This window comes from Scophthalmus maximus, chromosome 8 (assembly GCF_022379125.1).
Source record: "Scophthalmus maximus strain ysfricsl-2021 chromosome 8, ASM2237912v1, whole genome shotgun sequence".
Taxonomy (NCBI): Eukaryota; Metazoa; Chordata; class Actinopteri; order Pleuronectiformes; family Scophthalmidae; genus Scophthalmus; species Scophthalmus maximus.
Window position 1 is genome coordinate 7,024,580 of NC_061522.1, and position 25,106 is coordinate 7,049,685.

At 44.2% G+C, this 25,106-nt stretch overlaps 2 protein-coding genes across 6 annotated transcripts in view; one reads left to right on the plus strand and one right to left on the minus strand.

The window, feature by feature from the left end:
• lrba (LPS responsive beige-like anchor protein) overlaps positions 1–25,106 on the plus strand; it is a 173,703-nt gene that overhangs the window by 104,123 nt on the left and 44,474 nt on the right. For all 5 annotated transcript variants that reach the window (XM_035637809.2, XM_035637807.2, XM_035637811.2 and 2 more), the window contains 5 exons: positions 286–422; positions 19,490–19,607; positions 19,807–19,909; positions 21,909–22,024; positions 22,221–22,333. In XM_035637809.2, the coding sequence (XP_035493702.2) occupies positions 286–422; positions 19,490–19,607; positions 19,807–19,909; positions 21,909–22,024; positions 22,221–22,333 (587 nt within the window). The remainder of the gene's footprint in view (positions 1–285; positions 423–19,489; positions 19,608–19,806; positions 19,910–21,908; positions 22,025–22,220; positions 22,334–25,106) is intronic.
• Positions 1,615–3,621, minus strand: mab21l2 (mab-21-like 2). The gene has a single exon (XM_035637825.2). The coding sequence runs from the start codon at positions 3,202–3,204 to the stop codon at positions 2,125–2,127; it is 1,080 nt and encodes a 359-aa protein (XP_035493718.1). The 5' UTR covers positions 3,205–3,621; the 3' UTR covers positions 1,615–2,124.

A 25,106-nucleotide genomic window follows, 5' to 3' on the forward strand; every position in this document is an offset into this window, starting at 1 on the left:
ACTTTAAAAACAAAACAAAAAGGGCTCAAACTATCGTCACATTTCGCTCTGATCAGCTGCTCGACTGAAGGCCCACAGACATCCATCCGTTCACTATATTCTTCTTCTCTGTGACATTGTATAAGTTAAAAATTTCCGTTTTAAAAAAAATAAATTAAATTCCAACTTGGAGAACATACTGCTTGGTTGGTGACTGACTTCTCTCTGTGTGTGTGTGTGTGTGTGTGTGTGTGTCTGTGTGTGTGTGTGTGTGTGTGTGTGTGTGTGTGTGTGTGTGACTCCCAGGCCCAGTAAACCTGAGCACCGGCGCTCAGCTGGTGGCTCCGGCCGCCGTGGTGAGGGGCACCCTGTCCATCACCGCCTCCGAGCTCTACTTCGAGGTGGACGAGGACGAGCCGAGCTTCAAGGCCATCGACCCGAAGGTAAGAGACTGGGCAGCTCCACCGGTCCCGTCTCAGGGTGTCACTCATTAGAAGCTTCATATTGAACAACGCAACGCTGACGGAACACGTGTGACATCCCCGCGGGCCCATGAAAGTCTTATTGTTTGTAGAAATAATATTTTACGCAAATATAGTTATGTTATGTTTTCGAGTCTTGTCCTAACATGTGATAATGTCCCGTCAGCCTGTTGTTGAAGTTACAACATGGCTCTATTTTAATTCACATCTAATTAAATCTTATATTTTTATCACATATTTTTTCTTCCCCTCAATTAAATATTTTTGTGAAGTTAATTAAACACCCATGAAATTGGTGCATATTGTTTAGTAAGTACACGAAATTACAGATTTTGTAATAAATGAATTGTTAAAAAAAAATATATATATATATATATATTGGGGGTAATTATCATAACAGCAAATAGACCAGGCCTTCTTATTAGCAATGGTTATGTTCTCTCTTATTGCAGCAATTTAATTCCAATGCAGACCCCCCCCTCAAAAAAAACAAAAAAAACAACAAAAAACCCTGAATTAAATTAACAGGGAAGTACAGTGCCCTGTCCTCACACACACACACACACACACACACACACACACACACACACACACACACACACACACACACACTCTCACTCTCACTCTAGCAAACTTCATGTTAACTGTCGAGGACTATCTGACCTACAGTTGGTCGTGGTTTATATTATCGTGCGTTTTTTAAATTGATAGATTTCAATAACATCATAATTTACTTGAGTGTGATTTAATATCATAATTCATTTAGAATAAAGTTGACCCTGGAGGTGTAGGGGAGATCACCTAATTCCATTAATCAGACTGAGGTTGGAGTTTAGCTGCAGGCCTGCTGCTGCTCCCGGGCCTATATATTAACACGAGTCCGTTGATTTACATTCATTGGAAAATCCTTTTTTGAGCCTGTGACGCGCTGTAAAAATAACATATGGCCCGAAGTCGTCGGTGCATTCCTCCTTTCCTCTTTTTCTTCCCCCTCTAGAGAAACGACGTATCTACTGATTCCTCCTCATCGCACAATAACCACAAAATCAAAAAGATAAAAACCTCAACATCTGTTTCGCCTGTCACCTCAGCTGCCCCCCCCCCCCCCCAACAAAACAAAACACGTCAAAGACACGAGGCCAAGTTCTGGAAGTTAATTTGCAACATTTTTTTATTAACATTCCGTTTTTTTTTCTCTCTCTCTCTCTTCTTTTTCTTCTTCTCTTTAAAGTCACATAATGAAAAAAGTGGAACTTGGCACGCTACATTTTATTCTTTCACTCGACGATTTCTGTGCATATATTTAAATAAAAGTCCCTTCACTTTGTGAAAGCATTTCAAGAAGACATACTAAGGGGGTTATTACATTTATCCGAAAATGTACCTTCACTTCCTCTCTCTGGCCCAATTGCTCCATTTCTCTACTTTTTTATATTTAAAAAAAAGGGGGGGGGGGGGGGGGTCGATTTTGTTCTTTGCTCTCTGCATTATATTCTTACTGGATTGATGTTCGTTCACATTGCTTGGAGAATCAGTTTGGGAGAATCATCTTCTCCGAAGTTGTTGTTGTTTTTTTGCCTTTTTGTTTTTGTTTGACCCCCCCCCCCCCCCCCCCCCCCCCCCACCACAAGTCTCTCCGGGTCGCGCCTCGACGCAGTCTGCTCTATAACTTGTCCAAACTTTTGGCGTTGGTGAGGATCTCTCTCGCTAGTCTCCACGTCTGCTTGGCGGCAGCCTCCAGGGCCGAGTGGGGCTTCCCCTGAAACAGGTCCAAGTTCGGCAAGAAGTAGTGGGGACATCTGCGGCACTGCAGGCAGGATATGAGCTGCAGCAGGATGCCGTTGAGTCGGTCCCCGAGGCACGACTCGTCCCAGTCGGTCTCCCGCGGGTGCTTCTCGCACTCGTACAGCAGCAGGGTCTTCATGTGGTAGTTGTGCAGCGGCTGGCCCGGCAGCTCCAGGTGGCGGTCGCGCAGCGTCTTGAGCACGGACAGGCACTTCTTCCTGCAGCCGGCCATCAGCAGCCGGTTCTCGGCCTCGCTGAACTGCAGCACCCACGCGTCGCTCTCCGCCGAGCTCTGCTTGCCCGTCAGCGAGTAGCACTCCTTGGAGAGCAGGTTGAAGCCCTCGGCCTTCACCTCCGCCACGCGGTTGGGCCCCGGCCAGGGGATGTGCGGCATGGGCCACTGGGCCGCGCTGCGCGGCCAAATGCCCGTGCACTTGAACGCGGGCGTGATCTGCACCACGTACCGCTCCCGGATCCGCAGGCGCACCTCGCTGGTGTCCGCCACCATCTTCACCACGTCGCGGTAGCTGCACTTGTCCACCGCCTGCGCCACCAGCGTCTGGAAGCGCGAGCGGATCTTCCGGGCCGACAGGTACCCCGAGGCGGTGATGAACTCGACCCACAGCGACATGCTCCGCTTGCGGCCGTCGCTCAGCTTCAGCACCGCGCAGCCGGGCAGCGAGCCGTCGTCCACGAAGTTGAACACCCCCATCTGGTTGAGGTAGAGCACCACCTCGAACTCGTTGGGCGAGATGACCTCCATCCCCTCGTAGCGCGCGTCGATCTCGCTCAGCGAGCTGATGAAGCGCGGCTCCTGCACCTCCACCTCCTTCAGCACGTCCGACACCACTTTGCAGACCTCCCGGATGGTCTTGGCGATGGCCGCCTTGCGCGCCTGGCACCGCTCGTTGTGGTACTTGTTGAGCTGGTAGACCAGCTTCGCCTGCGTCGCGATCATGTTGGGGCAGAGGTCCGGGCCGTACACCGGGGAGTCGCAGTACGTTGACGGATCCAATGCTTACCGGTGGAGCCAGAGGCAGAGCGCTTCCCCCGTGCAGGAAAAAAAAACAACAAAAAAAACTGAGCAGTCGAAAGTTTTTCCTCTTTTTTCCCCTCCTGCCTTCTGCAGCGGATGGACGTCAGTGTCGAGGAGGAGGAAACGGATAGGGATGCGACGCAATGGCTGAGTGTCAGTCCGACTGAGCCCCTGCAGCTCGGCTGGGTGGACGCATGTTCAGGTTCGAGGGGGGGTCGTCACCCGGGTCCTGCTGCTGCGGGCGCTAGAGGCTCAGACACCGTCCGTGACCGCTCATGTCTCCTCGGCCCCGCTGCTCTGTGGACCACACTCAGCCGTGGAGCTGGACTGGTGTACTTTATGAATGGTTCCTCTCGGGCGAGGGCAAAGGGGGCGGGGCCTCTCCTCCTGCAATCGTGTGCGGAGCTGTCAGTGCCGCCGGCCAATCAGAGCGGCCAGAGGCAGACGATGGGAGGAGGAGGAGGGAGGAGGAGGAGGGGAGGGGGGGGTCTGCAGGAGACCTCCGGTCCGCGCCCCAGCAGCGTCTGGCTGCGACGCACGGAGCTGTCCGCCGCTGCTCCTTCCCCCGGTCGACACGGGGGAAAGACACAAAAGCTTCTTCTTTTTTTTTGGGGGGGGGGGGGTGGGGGGGTTGTGTGGGCAAATGGCAGCGTTCACTCTCTAAGCTCCTTTTTCTTTTTCATGCCTTCTTCTTTCTCAAGACAAAGTGCTGCTCGTCCGGTGGCGTTTGGAGGATTAAGTTTTGTGTAGACACGGTGTGAGTCTGCAGATAAGTCTCCTCCGTTCTGCTCCTCTCCGCGTTTGAATGAGCGTGTGTCTTTGTGTTTTGCTGCTGTTTGCAAGGCTCCTTAATTGTTTAGTTGTTTTTCTCTTCTTCATTTGACACAAAGTATTTTATTTTACTCACATCAGATTTTCTTCTAAAAGTCCAGTGTTGCCTCTCGTCTTGTCAACGTGTCTATTTCACCCAGTCCTCTTTCTCTAATTAGACATCTAACGGGTAAGTTGGTCACGTCATTTGTGAAATTAAATGAATTAAAAGTGGAAATAAATAAGTCAACAGCCTTCTTTATGTCTTCGATGTCCTCGCCGTTGCTCTCGTTTGCCCTCGAGTGATTCCGTCTCACGTTCACGTGAAATCGTCTCTTTTATTAACACTGAATATTTGGTGCAGATGAATATAGTTGCAATGGCCCATTCTCCGAGTGCACCTGCAGCCGCGGGCTCGGGAGACTTGGCCGGTGACTGCCACGATCGGACAATTGCACCTTTTTTTCGGGGGGGGGGGGGGAATTAAAAAATTAAAATAATAAAAATTAAAAAATAAAAATCCACCTGACGCATCTAAAGTAAATCGATTAATTGGAGCTCGTCCGTGTTGTGGTCGTCGAGGCCCGTCTCGTCCGTGCTGAATAATTGAAGCGGTGAGTTTGGTAATTGAACTCCTCGTCAGACTTCACGTCGGGAGGACTGAAGAAGCCATTACTCCCTTTCCCCCCGCAGACATATTTACACATCCATAAGCATTGGTGGGCAAAATGAGACCCCGCAGTAAAACGAGCATTGTTACCTCTGCAGGCCCATCGCACATGGCCGTCATTGCTGCTGATGAGGTCACGGTCACCACTTCTGTGAAATTGATTTGCGCATGAAATCATTTTCATATTTTTTTATTTTTTAAAGGAGTCATTCCGACTGCAATTCGTGTTTTTTTTTTTTTTTAATCCGATCTTTTCTGAACAGTATCTCTTTGTCACTATAGCCCGCGATTAAATTATGGAGACAGCTGTAAATGCAATAATTCCCATAATTTCAGAAAATAAATTACAGTGGTCATCCGACATCATAGTCCGTTTATGTTGTTGCGTATTGAATGTCTTACTTAATGTAAATGTTGAGACAACGAGGCCACTGTGGTTGTCCTCAGTGATGCAGAGAGGAAAATGTGGGTGTGATATTTTCTCTCAACGTTTTTCCATAGAGTAGAAAACACAAGTTGGTTATTCTTATGTTAGCTTCAAATAAAATGTGAAAAGCAAAATAAAAATACAAAAACATGACCACACATTAAACCTTATGCCACTTGTTACAAAATGATTGTAATATGACAGAACATTGATTCAGTAATGATTTCCAGAAACCAGTTTACTGATATGAAGTGGCCAACTTCTGAAATGAGCTAAAAGACATATCACAAAAAGGCAAAGATTAATAGCCCGCTCCTCATAGTTGCCACATCCCCCTGGACTTCATCAAGTTGCCTTTTCCACAAGTGGTGATGAGGCTTTAGGGAACGTAAAGTAACTCTCTGAAAAATAAATTCATAGAATTAGTTATTAAGTTTGATATGAAAAAGGCTGCTCGATTTGAGCTCATCTCAACGTGACAAAGAACCTTTAGTCGAAAACCAAACTGCACAGGTCAACACACACTGACCGTTCTTTACTTGGGAATCACAAACAGCATCTTTATTGATGTAGGTCAAACGCAGCAACAAACAACTTATTATTTAATTACCTGATTCGTGGTTAAATATTGTGCACGGTTGTCGTTAATTACCGCTCAGCAGGACTCGTCGTCCTCCCTGAAACAGTTGAATTAACTCTGGTCATAGTGGAGGGGTTTAATGTCAAATCAACTTGTTCTCACCCAAAGAAAAAGAAAAACATTCAAGAGGAAACGTTACCGAGTTGGTGTGTCATGACACTTGGATTTGACCCACAAGCTGCTAAACGTTCACACTATTAAGAAATTCTTTCGAGAACTAACTGAATACTTAAAGATGCTACGGCAGGACGAGCAACAGTTGACTTGGCAAACTTAATTTATGGTGAAATTAAAAAATAAATGTTAAACTGAGCGTTGGCGGTCTTTCCCCTCACATTGCATTCAAGTGAAGCGAATACTAATGCGGCTTTGGAATTTAGAAAAAGATAGAAGCTGGGAGAAGTAAATGATTTCAGGCTGACTGTTTATTATCAAGCTCGCAGCTCCAGTGAGATTAATCGACACTACTTGGAGAACAAGTGTCCAAATATTATGAAGGTCATTCTAAACTGTAACTTGATAAAGTATATGACAGCAGAAAGTCAGGCTTTTATGACAACATTATGAATCCCCTGTCAACCGTTGATTTTTGTAAAAGTTCGGCGTAAAATGGAAAGCAGTGCATTGAATTTAATTAAAGCGTTTTATTTTGGCAGTTTATATGGAAAGGTTATAACCATACCTCACAATATGAGCATTTACCTTGTGTGCACGTGGATTTCTGTGTACACATGTGGCTGACTGCAGCATCACTGAGATATGGCAGAAAACCCAACGGTCAACACACCGCTGACGCTGCTCGGGGCAACGTTGACGGGCTAGTTTTAAGCATTTTCAGCTCCACGTTTATTTCCATTTTTTGTCCAGCGTCTCAAGTATAATGCATGAATCTAATGAGAATGGCCAACCGATTGTCACTCAATCAATTATCCCTCCATTCTCGCTACTTCTGTTCTGCCCTTTATGTCCGGAGGACATTCAGAATTATCTGGGCTTCCTAAAGAGTTTCCCCTGGTTTATATTTTACTGGAGAGGAGATCAGGAGCCTGTCAGAGAGCCCCTTTGATCTGAGCCCGTGTGACGACTTCACAGTGATCCCCCCCTCGCAAGTACAAAACAGTGTCCATGCCTGTTGCAAATCTCTGCCAGCTGATGAGTAACCTCATTGCTTCTCTCTCTCTTTTCTTCTGTCTTTGCTCTGTCTTTCCTTCCCACTGTCTCAGCCTTACTCTTCCTTTCCTCTCCGTCGGCACTGTTTATGCTATATTGTTTTTACAACGTGGTTTATAATTAGCGGAGCGACCTCTCAGACACAAATTGTCTCGTAAACATTATGAAGTTTATTTGGTGCCATATACAAGGATCTTCTTTATCAAAAGGTCATTAAATCTTTGCTCTAAAAATGTATTTTTTAGTCATGATTTCACACTGTTTGACTTGTTGAATCTTCAATCTAAAGTACCAGTATACAGTATACTCCACAAACAACAGTTACAGTTTGTACATAAAGAACTGCAAGTGCTCTCTAGTCAATTGTGATGGAACAGCACACGGTCATATGGTCTCTGAATGTTAAGGCGTTTAAGACGACAGTAGAGGAAAATGTGTTTGTTTTGCGACAGAACATACAAAAGTTTCTTCCTTGTGTCCGTTCGAGTTATTGTGCTCTGTACTTCTACGTGAGTGATAAGGGAGGGGGGATGTCAGAGCTTGGCATTGCTCGGTAGTGCTCTTTTTTTCCCCTCTCCCCTTTTCCTCTCTCTGGAAACATGATAGCTGCAGGAAAAGTGGCCCAATGCCTCACAACGCACACCGAGGTGCACATGTGCACACGGGCCGACGTCGGCACACGTGCACACGGGCCGACGTCGGCACACATGTGGACTGAAGGAGTACCTTTTTGATGCTCTTGTTCACACGTATTCTTGCTGTCTCCCAAACCCTGGATGGACCCAGCTGCTGCCTCCGCAGAGGACTCAAAGAAAATCATCGCAGGCAACTAATTGCCTGGCAGGCCCCTGCATCTGCTCGGCAGATAGTCGAACTGATGAAGTCACAGAGCAGATGTGTGTGTTGCCTGCATGTGTTTAGGAGAGCCCCCTCGGTGTTTAGGCACAAGACATTAATATTGCATGTGGAGTTATTGTGGCGGAGTCACTCCCGGAGACTACTAATATTGCATGAATGAGGAAGTAAAAATTCCGTCTACTTCCAGCAGATTGGTTAAAGGAAATATCTGCACAGACCTGATTGGATGATATTTGTAGCCCTCCCTCAGATCCCCTCTCACATACAGAGTGTATTATAAATTATTCCTGTGTCATGATAGAAAACGTTTTAAGTATGTGGTACTTTAAGCAAGTTAAAATTTCAAATAAATCATAAAAAATATGGCATTCACATTAAAGTAATTACATTTTTGACTGTAGTTTTGATGGACATAATTCACTAAATATCAGAAATTTAAAAAAAACCTAATCAAACAGTAAGTCTTTGGAAAACACGTATACACTTACACTTTGTGAGTTTGTAATATTTAAAAAAAAATATTAGTAATTTAAAAGTTGAGATTGACTAACTTGTATACGGTAACCTCTTGTCCTTACAAAACTAACTGCTTGTTTACTAACTGCAAAAATGTTGCACTGTCAACGTTAAAACATTGTGTGTACACTATGCTCTTAGTATGCTGTTGGGACACAACATATATTTAGGATTCATTTGAAAGTAATTCATGAAGCAGAAGTGAACGAAAGTATCACCCACTGAACCACACATTTTGTAAAAAATCAAACCTATCTGCCCATAGATAACAATGTAGGTATGTTACAACGATAAACAGTATAAATTACAAAATAAGTGCACAATCTTCTACACTAAACATAATACGTTGAAATCAGAGCACCTCACTTTAAGTTGCATGATATTTCTCCTCATATGATCTCCTCAGTTTGTTTGTCTCTCTGATGGCATTGTCAACCACTGTGAATTCGGCGTACCACTGTTGGTTTCCGCTTTAGCTGTGTGTTGCCGCCATGGGCTCGAGGTTTCCACGGAAGACAGACAAAACTCTGCAAATCTTCACGGTGGATCTTAGATTATTTAGAGTGCCAAACAGAAATGAGTAGCACTCCCTGATGATGTCATTGTTACAGTCCAAATCATTTTGAGAGAGCAACGGGAAAAGTCCAACACTTGGATTTTCACTTAATCACTGACATTCGCATTTGTACGGCTGCCATGTTGCTGTGGCGCAGTGCTTTGGTGTTATTCTTTAATCCCGAAGATACCCACTCCGTGTTCCCTGAAAGTATCGGTCAAAGACCAAGTAGAAAAGTGTACTGGAAAGAATACCAGCACTCTTTTTCCTAAAGGTCAGTGTCCAACCTTGGACTATGCACTGATAAAACCTCCAATGACAAGACATGCTACCCGGGATTATCTGGCTGAATACTTGGTCACTCAGTCAAAAGTACCATGTTGCGACCAGTCTCATATCGTTACGCTCTCTCCAAAGTGTCAAACTGCTGGGGCTCCACCCCGCCCCCCTGCTCGCTCCGCCAAACCCTCATGGTCACCAGGGACGACCTTCGGCTGCAGCTGCCAATCACAAAGAGCCATGGCAGCAAGAGGTCTCCGAGAGAGGAGCCTATTGATTTTCCAGTTAGAGCCTAAGTAGTGTGTGCTGTAGGACCAATGGACAGCCCGAGCAGGTATGTCATTATCAATGAGCCCAAGGAAACTGATTCCCTCACTCTCACTCATTCATACTGGCCTCCTTCCCTCCCTGGTTCCCTTCCTCTGGCTCTCCCTCGTGCCGTTTCACCATCCAGTGCCTCCGCTCTCCTCGTCTGCTCTGACAGAGTGCACCCTGAGAGGGTCAATAAATCGCTCAGCCACACTACAACAACAGCCAGCAGAGTGATGGGTTGGGATGACCTTCGTTCTCTTCATTCCTTCACTCTCCCGCTGTCTGGCCCTCCCTGCTTTCCAGGTACAGTAATTATAGCACCTAGAGGACATGGAATGTTTCCTTACCAGAGACAGACTTGTTAGCATCACTGCCGTTGTGTGCCCCTTTTGGAATTTCCCGCGTTCCATCGAATCTTCGACGTCCAGGTTCAGTTTAGTCTCGAGCATTCCCTCATGGTTCACTTTGGCTCATCCAGTCATCAGTGAACCCAATTATTATCACACTGCTCTTGTAGCTTTGCCTCACTGCTCACGGCGAGTCTCGGCCTGGACCTTGTGAAGCTGCTCGACATAGAGACATGTGCAAACAATTAGGGATGATTTAAGCCAATTAGAGGAGATAAGGCCAAATAAATGTTTAAGGCTTCCTGAAGTGTATTTCTGTTTCCCCAGCAGAGCAGTAATGTCTTGTTACTGTCTTTAGTGTCCTTTACCTCCCCGTGTCTCTCACGCAAAATACGTACGCAGTCCTCGGCTTCCTCTCCCCTTTGACTCTCAAAGCACATCGACCGTTGTTGTGTAGTCTCTCCAGTTGTTAGAGGGAGGCTATATCAGCGACGATGAACTCATGCCGTAGGGATGAGGTCAGCGGTCCCCTAACCAGATGTGGGGTGTTTAGAGTCATGAAGGAAGACTTGTTAATGATGGGCTTCAAAGCCGCAGAGAACTTGACATACTGGCTCCCTACTTTTACTGACAGCCCACATCTCTTCTGCTCATTGTCCCAATACTGTATATAGTCTCAAAGATTTGAGTGGGACTGTTCACTCTTAGTCGTGTTTCAACATTGTTCTGTCGGATTTGTATCCCCCGTAGTTTATTCTTTAATCTGCTGTTTTTATCAGGCAGTTTCAGCTCAAATAGGAGATGTTTTTATATTGGGTTTTTTTCTCCAGGGGAGATGTAAACCGTTGAGGCTCGTGCAAAGCTGGCGGATGAATGTCGATGGTCAGGGCTAACCAGGTAGGACAGGTTGAGGAAAGACGATTGCCACATTGGTAATCACATAAAGAACATTAACGACAGTGTCATCTCACCACCTAATGATGACTAATGTCTCCCGTCCAATTGCTCTTCCCTCACACACACACACACACACACAAACACACACACACACACACATAGCTACCCATCACAAATAAAAATGCTCTGCCCCTCTCCAGCCTCCTGCTTGTGACCTGACTTTGGACCTTAAAGCAACCACAGACCACTGTGGCCTAGACCTGGCTCACACTTAACCAAGCACCTCCAGACAAAGAGCTGCCACCCCCTCTTTGCACCTGAGCCTAGCCCCTCCATCATGCTCCATCTCTGGGCTTGACTGGCCCAGTCAGGGGGCAGGTGCCTCCCCTCCCTTCCTTTGATTGATCCTCCCTCTCCGTCATTTATTCCCTTCGTCTGCCTCTGACACGTGTCAAATGCAACACAGCAGCCTGATGGATAGGCCTGTTTATGGATGCCAGTCTGCCTGGTAGGCTACTGATATTACAATCAGCACCTGTGTACCTGCTGTTCACCACAGCCTCTGTTATTCAGCTGAGGTCAGAGAGACGCTCTGCTCCGATTGAAAGATCGATGTCCAGCGCATCGTATTGGAAATTGGAATTGTAAATGTGCTCTTGGTTTGTCAGAAAGGTCTGTGCTGCAATTCCGGTGATAAAACTAGATCCATATGTCATAGAATTTGAGTAAATATCTGTTCTTCAGCTTCCTTTTATCTGTATTTCTAATTTCTTATGAATACAAAGGAATGTCATCGACAGGGACATAATAATATCAATTATAGCCCATGATTCCTTCTAACCAGCTGTGTTTTGTTTTTATAAAGTAAGCTGATAGCATTGATGTGGACCCGGTGTAAAGACATGTGATGTGCTGGAAAGCAGAGTGTTACATTACTGAATTTGGGTTCCTCCACAGCCATTATGGTTAATGACCCATCCAGTCTGGATGAAATGGCACATCCACAGGGACATTCTGCAGATTACATACTCATCCAAAACACATTTCTAGCAGACATCAGCACAACAGAGCTTTCCCCTGCTCTGCAGAAGAAAGACTTTGGAATAAGGATGCAAGACGAATACGAAACTACTACTTGTACGCAGATATTGATTCTTAAGAAAGAAATCATAAGATAATCTGGATGACTTCTTCAAGCCGCTAGTTATCCATTCGGTTATCTCAACATCTCAGAAAAACAAAACAAAACACGATGTACTTTCCTCTCTTGCGCCATGGATTTCTATTTCCCCTTGTTTAATGGCTCAAGTAACATTAGTTTCACACCAGCAATCACAGTCGTAGTCAGTCGGTATAGTAATGAAACGCTAGGCCAAGTTAAATTAAATTGTAAAATGTCTCGACCTCTATCAATATTTATTTGATTCTCTCTGAAGCTATGCTAATTGAAGTTTTTAACAAGGATCCCATTAAAAAACAAATGCTCTGCCAAGCATTTTATTATCTTTCAGCTCACTGTTTTCTCTTTTGCAGCTTGCAACGTACTGAAACTGTTTGTGTTTCAGTCTTACCATAGGAGAGAGAATATTGGACTTGCATTCGTCCGGTGGCTTTAACCTGATCCCAAATGGATGAAGAACATTGCTCTGTGTTTGCTGGATGTGCGAACAACTTGCTTATCTTCCCCTTCTTTTTCTTCTTTTATTGTAAATGCTGTCTCAACTTCCTGCAAAAGGTTCAAAAGTCTGAACAATCTCAAAATTGTTTCACACTGCAAACGAACCAAAGCACCACTAAAAATTGGGCCACTTGGTCCGGACCAAACAAGGTAGACGTGAAAGCGCCCTAAGTGATTCCAATTCAATTTACTCTCCTGGAGTTGTAGCTCTCAAAACGCTTGTCACTGATAAACCTGTAGCTCCATTTGAGTCACTTTCAAACTCTCTGGTCTCCACAGCCTTTCTTTTCCATAAGTCCCATTTTCTTCCTCTTCTTTCGCTTCGGACAACCAACCTCAAATTCCCTGAGAGCGGTATACTTTTCACCCCACACCCACTTAAGCTGGTGACAATAGGCGGATTAGAAAAGAATTTACTTCAGCGGAGCCTCGCACCAACCCCGTAAAAAGCCTATCCATCACTAAATAGCGAAATGAGAGAATGAAGGAGAGCGGGGAGAATGCGGTAGGAGTCGGTCAGCAATCTTAACCTGTCTGATGTTTGCCATGGCGGCTTATAGGGAGTGGAGGGCCAATAGCATTGAGTCTTAAACAGCTCCCGTGCCCCAGTGGTAGCTCTGGCCTGTCTCTTTGATTTTCTGAACATCGCTGAAAAGCATACACATCTTTTCACCTTTTCCTGATGTGCAAGTGTTTACTGATGAGCTTGACAAATCAAGGAGGGGCATTTAAGCTCTGCCGATCCGATCTCAACAGGTGCAGCGATACCATTAAGGCCTCACATCGGGCTGCTGCTGCATTTTGTACGCGCTATATCCCAATACAAAGCTAACTGGTTGATTTTTGACGCTGTGTTATTGTTGTCCAATTGATCCAGTCAAACTTGAAAAACATTTTTTAAGGTGGGACTTAAAAGATAAAGGCTTTAAACATTCATTTTGATGACGCATGGACAGCAGAGAGGATCTTCTCTTTCAGTTTGTGGATATCTGCAGCATTTTTTTTCTCCGCCCCTCTTCCCCATTGATGTAGCCTTATCCCTCTTTTGTTCCTCATCACATTCGAGCCACCAAGTCTGCCCTTTGTGGTCCCAACTACAAGCTGTGATGGGGGACAAAAGGAAGCGCTGACCTTGAATATTTTTGAAAAAAAAGTTGGGGCTGTTTATCGTCCTTTGGCTTTCCTGAATGCTATCTGCGTGATTTTGCCAAAATACGTCACGCTCTGGAGTTTAGAAGACAAAACATCTTCACAATGACTAAGTCTCGTTGACTTATTTTCTTAGGTTAAATTCTATTTCCATGTTTATGTGTTTTGGGTTGCATGCATCCCTATTTGGTATCTTATTATGTTATATATTCTGAGGATTTTGTCCTGCTAGCTTATGCCCAAAGGCTGAATGTCTAATGAGTTAATGCACTGAAGACTTCTCTTCTCTACCAATTAACCCCAAAACCACTGCAGCATTTCTCTAAATCCACACAAGACCCCCTTTTTTTGTTCCCACTTTAAAAAGGCTAAGCTGTCAAGGAAAGGGAAGGAGAAAAGGCTAACCAGTTAGCAAACATTGAAAAGGAACAGAAAGGGGTTTAATCCTTATTAGGCTAAATTCAGACTAAGTGGCCCCAAAGATCTTTTCAAAGGGGGACTTTCTTCAGGGAGTGCTAACTCTTGCTGCGTGACGTTTGGGCCTGAATGCTTTGAGCCTTCGGGCTTCATAACCTCACACTCGCTGCAAGCTGGGCTTGTTTATTTTGCTTTAATTCTCTCACACTCCGGTGCGGCTTCTCAGTTGTGTTTCTTTTGCGACCTTGCAGACCTTGCAGTTTGTTTTACTTCCCCCGAGGCAAACAGGGTTTTTACCTGTGACCAGTGATTACATCTCGAATTAGTTACATGAGGGGAAAACAATTGTTCCTATCAATATTCGTCGGACACAGATGATCTGGACTACTGATGTTGAAGCATGTGCCTCCAATGCTCTATTGGCATAGGCTCTTCTTTCTTAAACATTATATGTATAATAGACAAAAGATTTTGACTGTTTATTTATTGTATCTTCTAAATTTGCCAAAAGTGTTATGTTAAAGGGATAGGTCAACATTGTGGGACATACTCTTTGTCATTGACTTCCTGAACAAGGCAATTGATACAGCTGTTCATATCTGTTCAGTATGAAGCCAGCAGTTTGTTAGATTAGCTTAGCATAAGGCCTGGAACCTGGAGGAACCAATATCCTGGCTCTGTCCAGTTAACAGGTTATATATTCATATCTGTAAACAATGCAAAAATCAAAGTGTAAATATGAGAATATTTTGTGTTTATACTGATAGTTCAGGTAGATAGGACTATTTCTTGGGCGGGCTGTTACCTCTGAAGTCACAGCGAGGTCGACTGGAAACCAGCGGAGACTCCACACACTCCCATAGTTGAACGTTAATGCACATGGTCGGTTGGATAAAGCACAGTTCTGCAGAGCCACAGAGGCCTGAGAACAACTGCTGGAGTGTGAAAGCAGAGTCATGTGGCTGCACTGTCTTAAGGTCATATGATTCCAAGTTCCTTTGATTAGGGAGCATTATTTTCCTCTTGAGTGGCTCACCCATTCCACATGCCTTTCAACACCCACCCCACCACCATTGAACTCTCGATTTAAAATGTATATACCTCTGTCAAAATATTGCAGCACAGAAAATATGCCAGTGCATTTGTTTTTTTATTTCTTTCCATCACCTACAGTACTCCTCCTCCCATTTCCCCCTATCTTTTTTTTCTTTTCTTTCCTGGCTATCACTCAATCTCAAAAGTAAAATCTGTCTTAATTGGCTCCAGAGGGCTCGGGGAGGCTTTGTGTCAGTGGTGACGAGGGTCCTGATTGGTCCAGAGGCGCAGGCAGCCAACAGAGCCTTGTTAGTGTGTCGAGGCCCTTTGCCTGCTCGTTAGTCCGATGAACTCATTTACTGATGGGGGGTGACATGGCCTCGTTTAACGGGGTGGAACAGAGGATGGCGAGGGGGGAGGAGGTGAACAAGAAAATGGATAAGAAACCAGGAGAGTGGAGAAGAAGGATTATAAGAGATATAAGCTATAATATTTTTGTGGCAGCGCCAGAGGAGCTCTAAAATGTCAGCTTGTGTTTGTCTGCGCTTTCGTTCTCATTTGCTGCTGCGTTAAAAGTGCAGTTGGTGTCTCAGCTCTGTGGCCAGTCAAGTGAAAACATTAATCACAACAGTGTGTCACAGTACTCTACTTTTTATATGTGACTTCTGAATAAGAAATAGGGAAGTAATTCAACTCATAAAAGTCAGGAATTTCTACCCCTGTACATTGTCATTTTGTTAGTGGGATGACGAGGAGCGGGTGTTGGATGGCTTTTGGGAAATGAAAAGCAATAAGCAACTCTACATGCTGATAAGTCCACAGGTTTTTTTGTATTTTTTTGTATGAATTCTATCAAGTTCTCCCAGTACCGCTTGTCCCTCGTCTCTGTTTCGATGTTGATGGATCACCTCTCTTCCTCCCGCTCATTAATTTCATCACCTTATCTCCCACACCACTTCATTTGACCAAAAGGTAATAATAAATCCCTCATCCATTATCCTTTACCTGAGGCAGCCATGCGGAAATACTTAATAACAGGCAACAAATTGAACTTCAATCACCTCATTTTTCCTTCAAGGATGCAGGAACACATTACATGGAACAAGCAAATATGCATATACTGCTTATCTCACTCTGTTTGTGTGCTGTTTTAGACATTGTTTTTTAAATTTTTGTTTTATGCCAAGTATGGATTTCCTTTTTTTTTTGGTCAACTGTCAGTGGCTTCGGTCCTCTTCAACTCAAGGTTCTTATCAGCACACACACACACACACACTCACACACACACACACACACACACACACACACACACACACACAGACAGCGCAGGCAGTTGAAAGCCTCATCTATCTTGAACCTTGCTGCTGATAGTTGGTCTGTTGCTCTTCTAACTCTTCTTTAATTCAGTGCCGTTTCAATTAAATTTTTATCTGTGGCCATGTTCCTCCACTTGACTAAACTTGATGTGTTTCTGAAAAGGTGTTGGTTGGTAAAGGATACTGGCTTTGCGGAGGGAGAGAGGGTTCAATGGCAAAGGACTGGCTGCAAGATTCAGCGGTGACGGTTTGTGTGTGTGCGTGTGCGTGCGTGTGCGTGCATGTGCGTGCGTGCGTGTGCGTGCGTGTGTGGTTACACACCGCAGCCACAGCCACCCGTTCCCTCTTCATGTGTCCCTCTTCATTCCGCAGTCTTTTGGGCATCTGACAAAGACAAACGACAGTGCTTCAGAAATGAGCAGCGGCCCGGCACACAAACAGGTTGAAAGAGGAGGCGGCAGAGACGTAGAAGGAAGAGACGGGGGGGGGGGGGAAAGCATCGCAATCAAGACCAGTGCCTTTGTTTTCTGTTTGGCTGTGTCCTCTCGCGTGACGCTTTGAAATTGATCCCGGGACACACCAGACCTGAATCTATGGATATCGTTCCGCTCGAAACGTAACATCAATAAAACGGTGCTTGATACTCAACCAGTCGCGTTAACGCACGAATGCTCCCGATGTATTTCATGTTCCAATAGCTCACCGTATCATTTAGTTTTTAATTTCTATTATTTATAAAAAGGAACAATCTTTTTATTCAGATATTAAAAAGTAGAAATGTGACAACACCTAGCATTGTCTGTTTTTTTGCTATAAATTCCTCTGATGCTTCTGCAGCATTACCACCTGATTTAGCCTGACGGATCCAGTTCCACCATTACTATTTATCAGAGGGGAAGCGGATGCAGCCATAACTCCTGTCTGGACAATATGCTCCACACCATTGTAATTTGTACAGACATGGTCAGAACAGCTGGAGCATTACAGCACGGAACTTTGTCACACTCCTTGTCAACCACTCAGCTATTTCATCTACAAGGGAGACGGGCGCTGCCGATAGGGACAATGATCTTGGGGACATGAGAGTTCTATTTACGGCGTTCTTCAAGATTCATTGGTCCTGGGAGAAATATGATATCGTGCTGCCTCTGCTACTGTCATATCTATCTGTGGAATCAGGGACTGCGACTTCATCACTTCAGCCCTGGGCATCTTCTTGACATCCATCGCGGGTTCTATGAGCGTACTCCTGGGGATGAAATGGGTCAACCACTCCCTTTTGGAGGTGAAAGGTGTTCACTCATCATACACCTGGCGACAGGAGTTTCAATTTGGATCAGCTAGTCGGGGAGAAGCTTTTTTTTATCTATTTTTTCAAAAATGAACAATCAAATTGTATCAATTTCTTTGAGGATGACATGTCTTCGTATTGCTGTGGGGTTGCGACATGTTAATCTTGATAGCCTTCATGTCTGTCAGAGAGGGGAAACTAATCATAGCCTATTTGTCATTAAACTGTGCTTAGTCATGTCCCTAGGAGTATGTTTATATATAGACATATAGACAATAATACATTTTAAAATGGAGCCTTTCAATATCCCAGTCCCATCACATGTGGAAAATGTGATTGCCATCATCTAAACCTCAATTCTTTCTGTGTATCTTTGCGAATTAAGAAATAGCCATCCATAATTTTGATTGCTCTGCTATACGTACATCCCTCTATATATATATATATATATATATATATATATATATATATATATATATATATATATATATATATATATATTCCTATTTCTGACCCATTATTTCTTCATTTTAAAAATAAACAATTCCTCTTTTACTTTCAACGTTACAAAAGCAGAAAGCGTTTTGTCGAATACAGCTCGGTGTACCTGAAAAGAAAAAGTTTGGTTTCTTTGACGATTGACTGAAGAGTGCGTTGCACTCCGGTGAGGTCTGGGGTGCTGTGGCTGTCTTTCGTTACGGTGTTTGCTACAGTCTGAAGGCGACTGGTATAGTCATCTCGAGCCCCTGTTAAGGACGATAGGAGTCTGGCGAACTCAGCCCCAGCCAGCTTCTCCAAGCCACTAATCCACATTTAATTGAACTCCAGAGACTTTGAAGTGAGGCCGTGATGCAGGCAGGTTTTATTCCTTGGAGACGTAGCGAGGGAGAGGCTGTCCCCAGCTAAAGGCCTCAGCTGGTCCCCTCTGCCGTCCCCCGGCTTTAATGAGCTCCTTTAACTTAACACCGAGCCTAGGTTACCAGCTTGCATTTGAATATTTCTGATTAATAACACAAACTCTGACAACCTCAAGTGTCCCTTTTACCTTTCTACCATATCCCCGTACGCCCCCTGTCAGCAGACGCCTTTGAAACTAAGAGCGGACGAGGAAACAAATGCCTAGTTAACAAAGCAGTGCTAAATAGGTTAGGAGCAAATCTAAATGGTGGATTAGGAGGAGTACGAATCACAGGGGGCAGAGCATTTGGGTCTGTCAGCCACTGTGACAGGCATCAGAGACGACCACCGCAATCTCCACAGGGACAGATTAAACTCGTTTCATCGAAGCATTTTTAAATCTGGGGCTAGCTAATATAATATTGTTTGACCCATGTGACAGTTACCTCCTTGGAAATAAGAAAAGAGTCTAATCGGATGTTTATCATACAATGGGTTCATCCCTGTCACATCAGGACATCTCTATACATTGATGCAGTTTGTTTTTGTTGCTTATATTTACTGTAATTTTCTGATTTCTATCTTCATCTGTGTGCTGCAATATGGATTATCTTTTAGTGAAGTAAACATTTCCTTCACTCCCTCCAGCTAAATAGCCCCCATTCTCTCGCTGAAGGAATCTCTTTTTCATTGAGGCTGATCAATATAAGACATTAATCGTGCTGTTCAGGCCGTCATGCCGTCACTGTTTGAAAAATGAACTAACCCTAGCCTTCTGTTTTTTCCTCTCTCCCCCCTCCTTTTTCTTGGTTTGATCCTGTCCTGGTCTCTGTTTTTTTAATTTTCTTTTTCTTTTCCTAATTTCTTCTTCTCATTATTCCATTTGAATCTCCCCCTCCCCCCTCTTCCCTTTGGTTTCACTTTCCCCGTCCCGTCCTCCAGATTCTAGCCTACACAGAAGGCCTGCATGGAAAATGGCTGTTCACAGAGATCCGTGCCGTCTTTTCCAGACGCTGCCTGCTTCAAAATACTGCTCTGGAAATCTTCATGGCCAACAGAAGTAAGACAGCGCCCATACTTACTTATATGTAACTGTTTGACCTCGTTATTGCAACCTTGAGGGATATATATACACATTTTCTTGTTTTTATATTGAAAAATAATGAAGACAGGCTTATCAAGAGTCCAGATGCATGAATTTATGACAAATGAAGTATATGAAGATAATCCATAATCTTTCCCTCTTTATCTATCTACAGCTGCAGTCATGTTCAACTTCCCAGATGCTGCCACTGTAAAGAAGGTGGTCCACAGTCTTCCTCGTGTTGGGGTGGGAACGAACTTTGGCCTTCCACAGACCAGGTTGGACACAAGGGCATCGACTATCTCTCTTCTTTTTCTTTTTGACATTCAAACTTTTAGTAGTTGATACCAAGGCTTGTGTTCAACACATACAGCCCAACATGTGAGCAGATCAAGGGAGGGATATTGCATCAGACAACATATATGTTTTTGTTGCATTCCAAAACTCTGACCTGAATGTTTCCCGCCATTTGTTCTCCCCTGTCACATGCACACATGGGTTGGTCACTGATTTGTCCATCCCTCCCACTCTCTCCTCACCTACATAATTGCCTTCCGAACGTAATTGCCTTCACACAAACATAGTCCGGTTTCATTTATTTATTTCCATCAGTGTGAAGAAAATAGTTGCTTGTAAGCCTGCGGCGCACATCTCCACCCCCACCCCCCCACCCCCCCACCCCCGGACATGTTATATCTGCTCTGTGTCAGGGCAGAGCACAAGCCAAGCCCAAGCCGGCTACAGGCATATTTCTAGTGAAAATGAAGAGACATAAAGTCTTGTGGTGCATTTTATGGCATTTTTTAATTAGGTTCTACATTATGGTGGTCAAGGAGCAGGAATTTTACAGATTTTGGGAGGGGAAAATGTGGATGAAGATGATGTTTAATATAAAAACTTCACAAAAATTGCACATGAATTAAAAATGAAAGTTTAAACCATAAACATGGTGACTGCATGTTTTTACAAGTTAAATTTGAGGAGCTTAAATATTCTGAAGAACAGAAAATATAATCAAAGATGCAGTAGTGTATAAATCTCTATATTCAGGCATTTGTTTCAGTTTCATCCCTCGTGTTGTGAAATTGTTGTCAACATTAATCTCTGTTCCGTAGTGCTATCTAGTGGTATTTGTGAATATTTTGTGGGGGTAACATGTTTGTGACGGGAAGATTCAGGGTCAGGGGGAAATGTTTTCTCAATATTGCGAAACACTGAGCAAAACGCTAGCGAAAACACTGGCTTTGCAATCTGAGTTAAAAAAAAAATGCATCCACTAATGAGTCAGTGTGAAGTCGATGGTGTGTCTGTGCGCATGAAACACACAGTCGGTGTGTGTGTGTGTGTGTGTGTGTGTGTGTGTGTGTGTGTGTGTGTGTGTGTGTGTGTGTGTGTGTGTGTGTGTGTGTGTGTGTGTGTGTGTGTGTGTGTGTGTGTGTGTGTGTGTGTGTGTGTGCGTGCGTTAGGCTCATTAATCAAGTTAGTTTGCAGGCCAGGGACACCTTGCCACTTTGACCTGAGGACAGCTGTACAGGCCAGCTCAGTGCACACACACACACACACACACACACACACACACACACTAGCACCTATAGCTAGTGCAGCACAAATTCATTTCATGTGCAGAGTCCGACAACAATCACATTTACTTCTACTTTACATTTTGTTACTCATAACTGGACATAATCTTACTGCATTGAAAACATTTGACAATAACTGATACCTTCATTGATTTCTGCTCTGTAAGTGTTAGCATTTCATTGTGATGAAATCTACAGCTGATAAAAAAGAAGCACAAGCATGCACATTACTGCTTGGTGACATTACAGTATTTAAAAAAATGTAGTGGACAATAAGGTGTGTCTTGTGGGGCATTCCTGTTTGGAAAGTCGTATTTTCACCTTTGGGAGACCTAATGAGTTTAATCACAAACACTGACAGTGATTAATTCCGTCATTTTCTTTTGTTTTAATTGGATTGGGGGTCATTTGTTTTTGTCCTGTGGCATACATCATGCCATGGGGCCTCGTATGTGTGTGTGTTCGACCCAATTCAATACATATTTGTCTTCTTAATTAGCAAGAGTGAAACTTCAGTAGATTTTTCATTTGTTGACGTTTGTATTTCTAAAGTCTAATACAGCCCGAGTCCCTTTTTGGAGCTCAGTACTGCTCTAGTGATGTTGAGACTGACCAAATCTCACCAGGGCAAGAACCCTGAAATGATGAAAATGATGAATTCAATTTTTACTAACAGTCACTCTCGGTTCTTCTGCAGGCGGATCTCCCTGGCCACACCAAAGCAGCTATTCAAAGCGTCCAACATGACCCAGCGCTGGCAACGTCGGGAAATCTCCAACTTTGAGTACCTCATCTTTCTCAACACCATCTCTGGTGAGCACATCACCACCACCACCACCACCACCACCACCACCACCCGTGTGGTGTTCCTTCAGACTGTGTGCACCAACCTGTCCGAAGAGGAAATCTACACAAACACATAAGTTGAATAAAGGATTTAGAACTTGATACCGTGATGTGCCTAATCTTCATGACTTTCTCTTTTCTTCATTTTCTCTCCTTCCACCAGGTCGGAGCTTTAATGACCTAAACCAGTACCCGGTCTTCCCCTGGGTTATCACCAACTACGACTCAGAAGAACTTGACCTCACTCTGCCCAGCAACTTCAGGGATCTGTCTAAGGTAACGCACTCGAGGCAAATTCTCTCCTCCTTTACGAGTCCCTTCTTTTTTCAAATTGCAAAGAGAGGGGGAGGGCAGTTAAAGAGTGTGTGTGTGTGTGTGTGTGTGTGTGTGTGTGTGTGTGTGTGTGTGTGTGTGTGTGTGTGTGTGTGTGTGTGTGTGTGTGTGTGTGTGTGTGTGTGTGTGTGTGTGTGTGTGTGTGTGTGTGTGTGTGTGTGTGTGTGTGTGTGTGTGTGTGTTAGTTGCCGTGTAATTGCCATTGATCATTGTTTAGTGATTCATCTCCTCAATCACTAGGGGATGATTGCTATCTTTACACAAGTGTAGCAATGTCCTACTCATTCAACCACTTATGTAGAAGATAAAATGTTACTACAGAGTTTAAGAGTAGAATTACATAGAGGTTTCTTTTTCTTCTGTATCTTTTAACTGTTTATTTGTATATTATTGTCAAGACTATTAATCTCTCTTGATTAATTGATCTGATCTGAATCCAATCATTTGCACAGTTTTCCTCTATGTGCAAACACAGTACGGTTGTAATTTGACAAATTTATAGTGATATACATTATAGATAATCTGTAGGATTAGTTGTTGATATTTGTTGGTTGAGGTGCTGCAGTTAATTCAGATTTAAGCCCCACACATTCTCACACTTTCTAGTTTAGCAACCCTTTTTTCGACCACAAATGAAAGTTCACAATGTAATTATTTCAAGTTTGACCTTCTGCAGCACCCCAGGAAGTGAAGTAATACTCCCCGGTAGCTCCAGGCATCAGATGATTGGGCTAAAAACAATGAAATCTGCCTTAAGATGCTCCCTGGCTCATAAATACACACACTCACACTGCTGGAATGGCTTAAAATGACTCTCCCCCATGTTATATGTCGACATCCAATTATTTACTTGCATGAACTCCCTCCCTTACACATGCAGGGGAGGGGGGGATCTAAAAAACCCTATCCAAAGCTCGCCGGCTCCTCTCGTCTGACTGAAGATCGGTTGTGGCTAATGGTGTCCAGTTGGTAGGAGGACAGAGGATTAGTTTTTAGAGTGAGATGATTGAGCGACTGTCTAGCTGCTGGAAACAAAATGACTGAATAAATCAGCCACGGAAACAAAAAGGCATGTGTTAATGGACCAAGGGGATATGTTGGAGGAAATGCATTGCAGAGTTACACTTGAGGGCATTTGTTCAGGTCCTGGGGGTCGTCCATGCTCGTGCAGGGTGAGGGAGAGGTGGAGGTCCTCATCTAGTGAGGTGAAAGGGAACAAATTACTTTTAGGCTGTGTTTAGACCAAAAAAACACCAATGTGCTGTGTTGATGTGGGCGTGTTGGTGCTTGTTCCAATGAAATTATTAAACAAGATCCAGTAAAATTTAGTGTCCATTACGTTTAAAACACTAAATCAGAAAAATACAATTTTTAATCCTGTCTTCCGTTATCTCCTACTTTTTTACATTTGATATGACTGGAATATTTGCTCACATGCATCGGCCTGCCACAACATTAAAACAGTGATTTTAAGCTTTATAGGATGCCAGTAAAACTTCACAGTACTTTATAAACTGCCAACATTTTGCCATTCGTGTAATAAAATAACCTGCGAAGAATGCAAACTTGCATGATGACATTGGTATTTAGCAAAACTTGAGCCAGTGTCAAAAAATGTTGACAGATGACACTGGCTGTTTTACTGTTTTATTTATAATAATGAATGAAAAACAAAAGTCAAAGCCGTCAGGGGAGTTTCTCTGTCCGTCAGAGGGGAGAATTGGTGTGTCACCAAACTCTATGCAAAAGCATTGGACAAACAAATCCCCTTAAATTTCACGGCGTCCAAATGTGGTTTGACCAAACCATGAAATATTCCAATTTAATCCATTAAAGCTTTAGAAATAGAGAAGGTAGAAATAGCGTTACCTGTGCACCCTGCTCCAATTCGACTCTATGGCCCTGCACATACGCCATGACTGTGAAGCACAAGCGCACATGAACCATCCACTCACAGGTCCATTCTTTCACACTGCTGTCATACACATTCAAACACCCCAACAGTCAACACCTCGTCCCTGGGGTTCGCCCCAGTCCTGCTTTCACTTTCGATCTGCTCCTCTGTGTCTCCATCCTGTGTTTTTTATCCCTCCCAGTGTAGCTTTCCCCTCGGCATGAGGCCACATAATTTCTCTGTTTATCTGGCTTCATGTTGCCCAGTAGGCTGAAGTGTGACAGTTGCACTTGCCCCACCAACACACACACACACACACACACACACACACACACACACACAAAGACTCAGCACAGACACGCAGCCCTCCCTCCCTCAGTTTCGCAGCTCGTGTCTGCCTCCTGCTCCTCTCCTTTGCACTGCCTTGGAGTTTGGACAGCTCAGCCGCTGTGCTCAGTCAAGCCTCGCAGCCCCAGGGACCAACAGAATGAAGGGGAGATGGGTGAAAGGACGAGAAGCAGAAGGACAATCGGAGAGCAAAAGAAAGAGGAGGAGAGTGTGTAATAGAAGAAGAAGAAGAACAACATCATTTGACTGTCCTTGTTCTCCTCTCTCCTCAGAGAGCAGGATAGCAGCAGAGGGAGAAGGGAGGGAGGGAGGGAGGGAGGGAGCAGGCCAATCTTTATTATATCTGTTTTATTCATGTTGTTGACACGTGTGTGAAATCAGTGTATGACCACTGGACCGTGGCAGACTGCAGTGTCTGGAAAAAGGGCAAGCGTTGTTGTGCAGCCCTCCAAATCAACCCCCGCCCCCCCACTT

Coding starts and splice junctions, on each gene's coding strand:
- mab21l2 (XM_035637825.2), bottom strand. CDS start 3,204: ATGATCGCGACGCAGGCGAAGCTGGTCTACCAGCTCAACAAGTACCAC.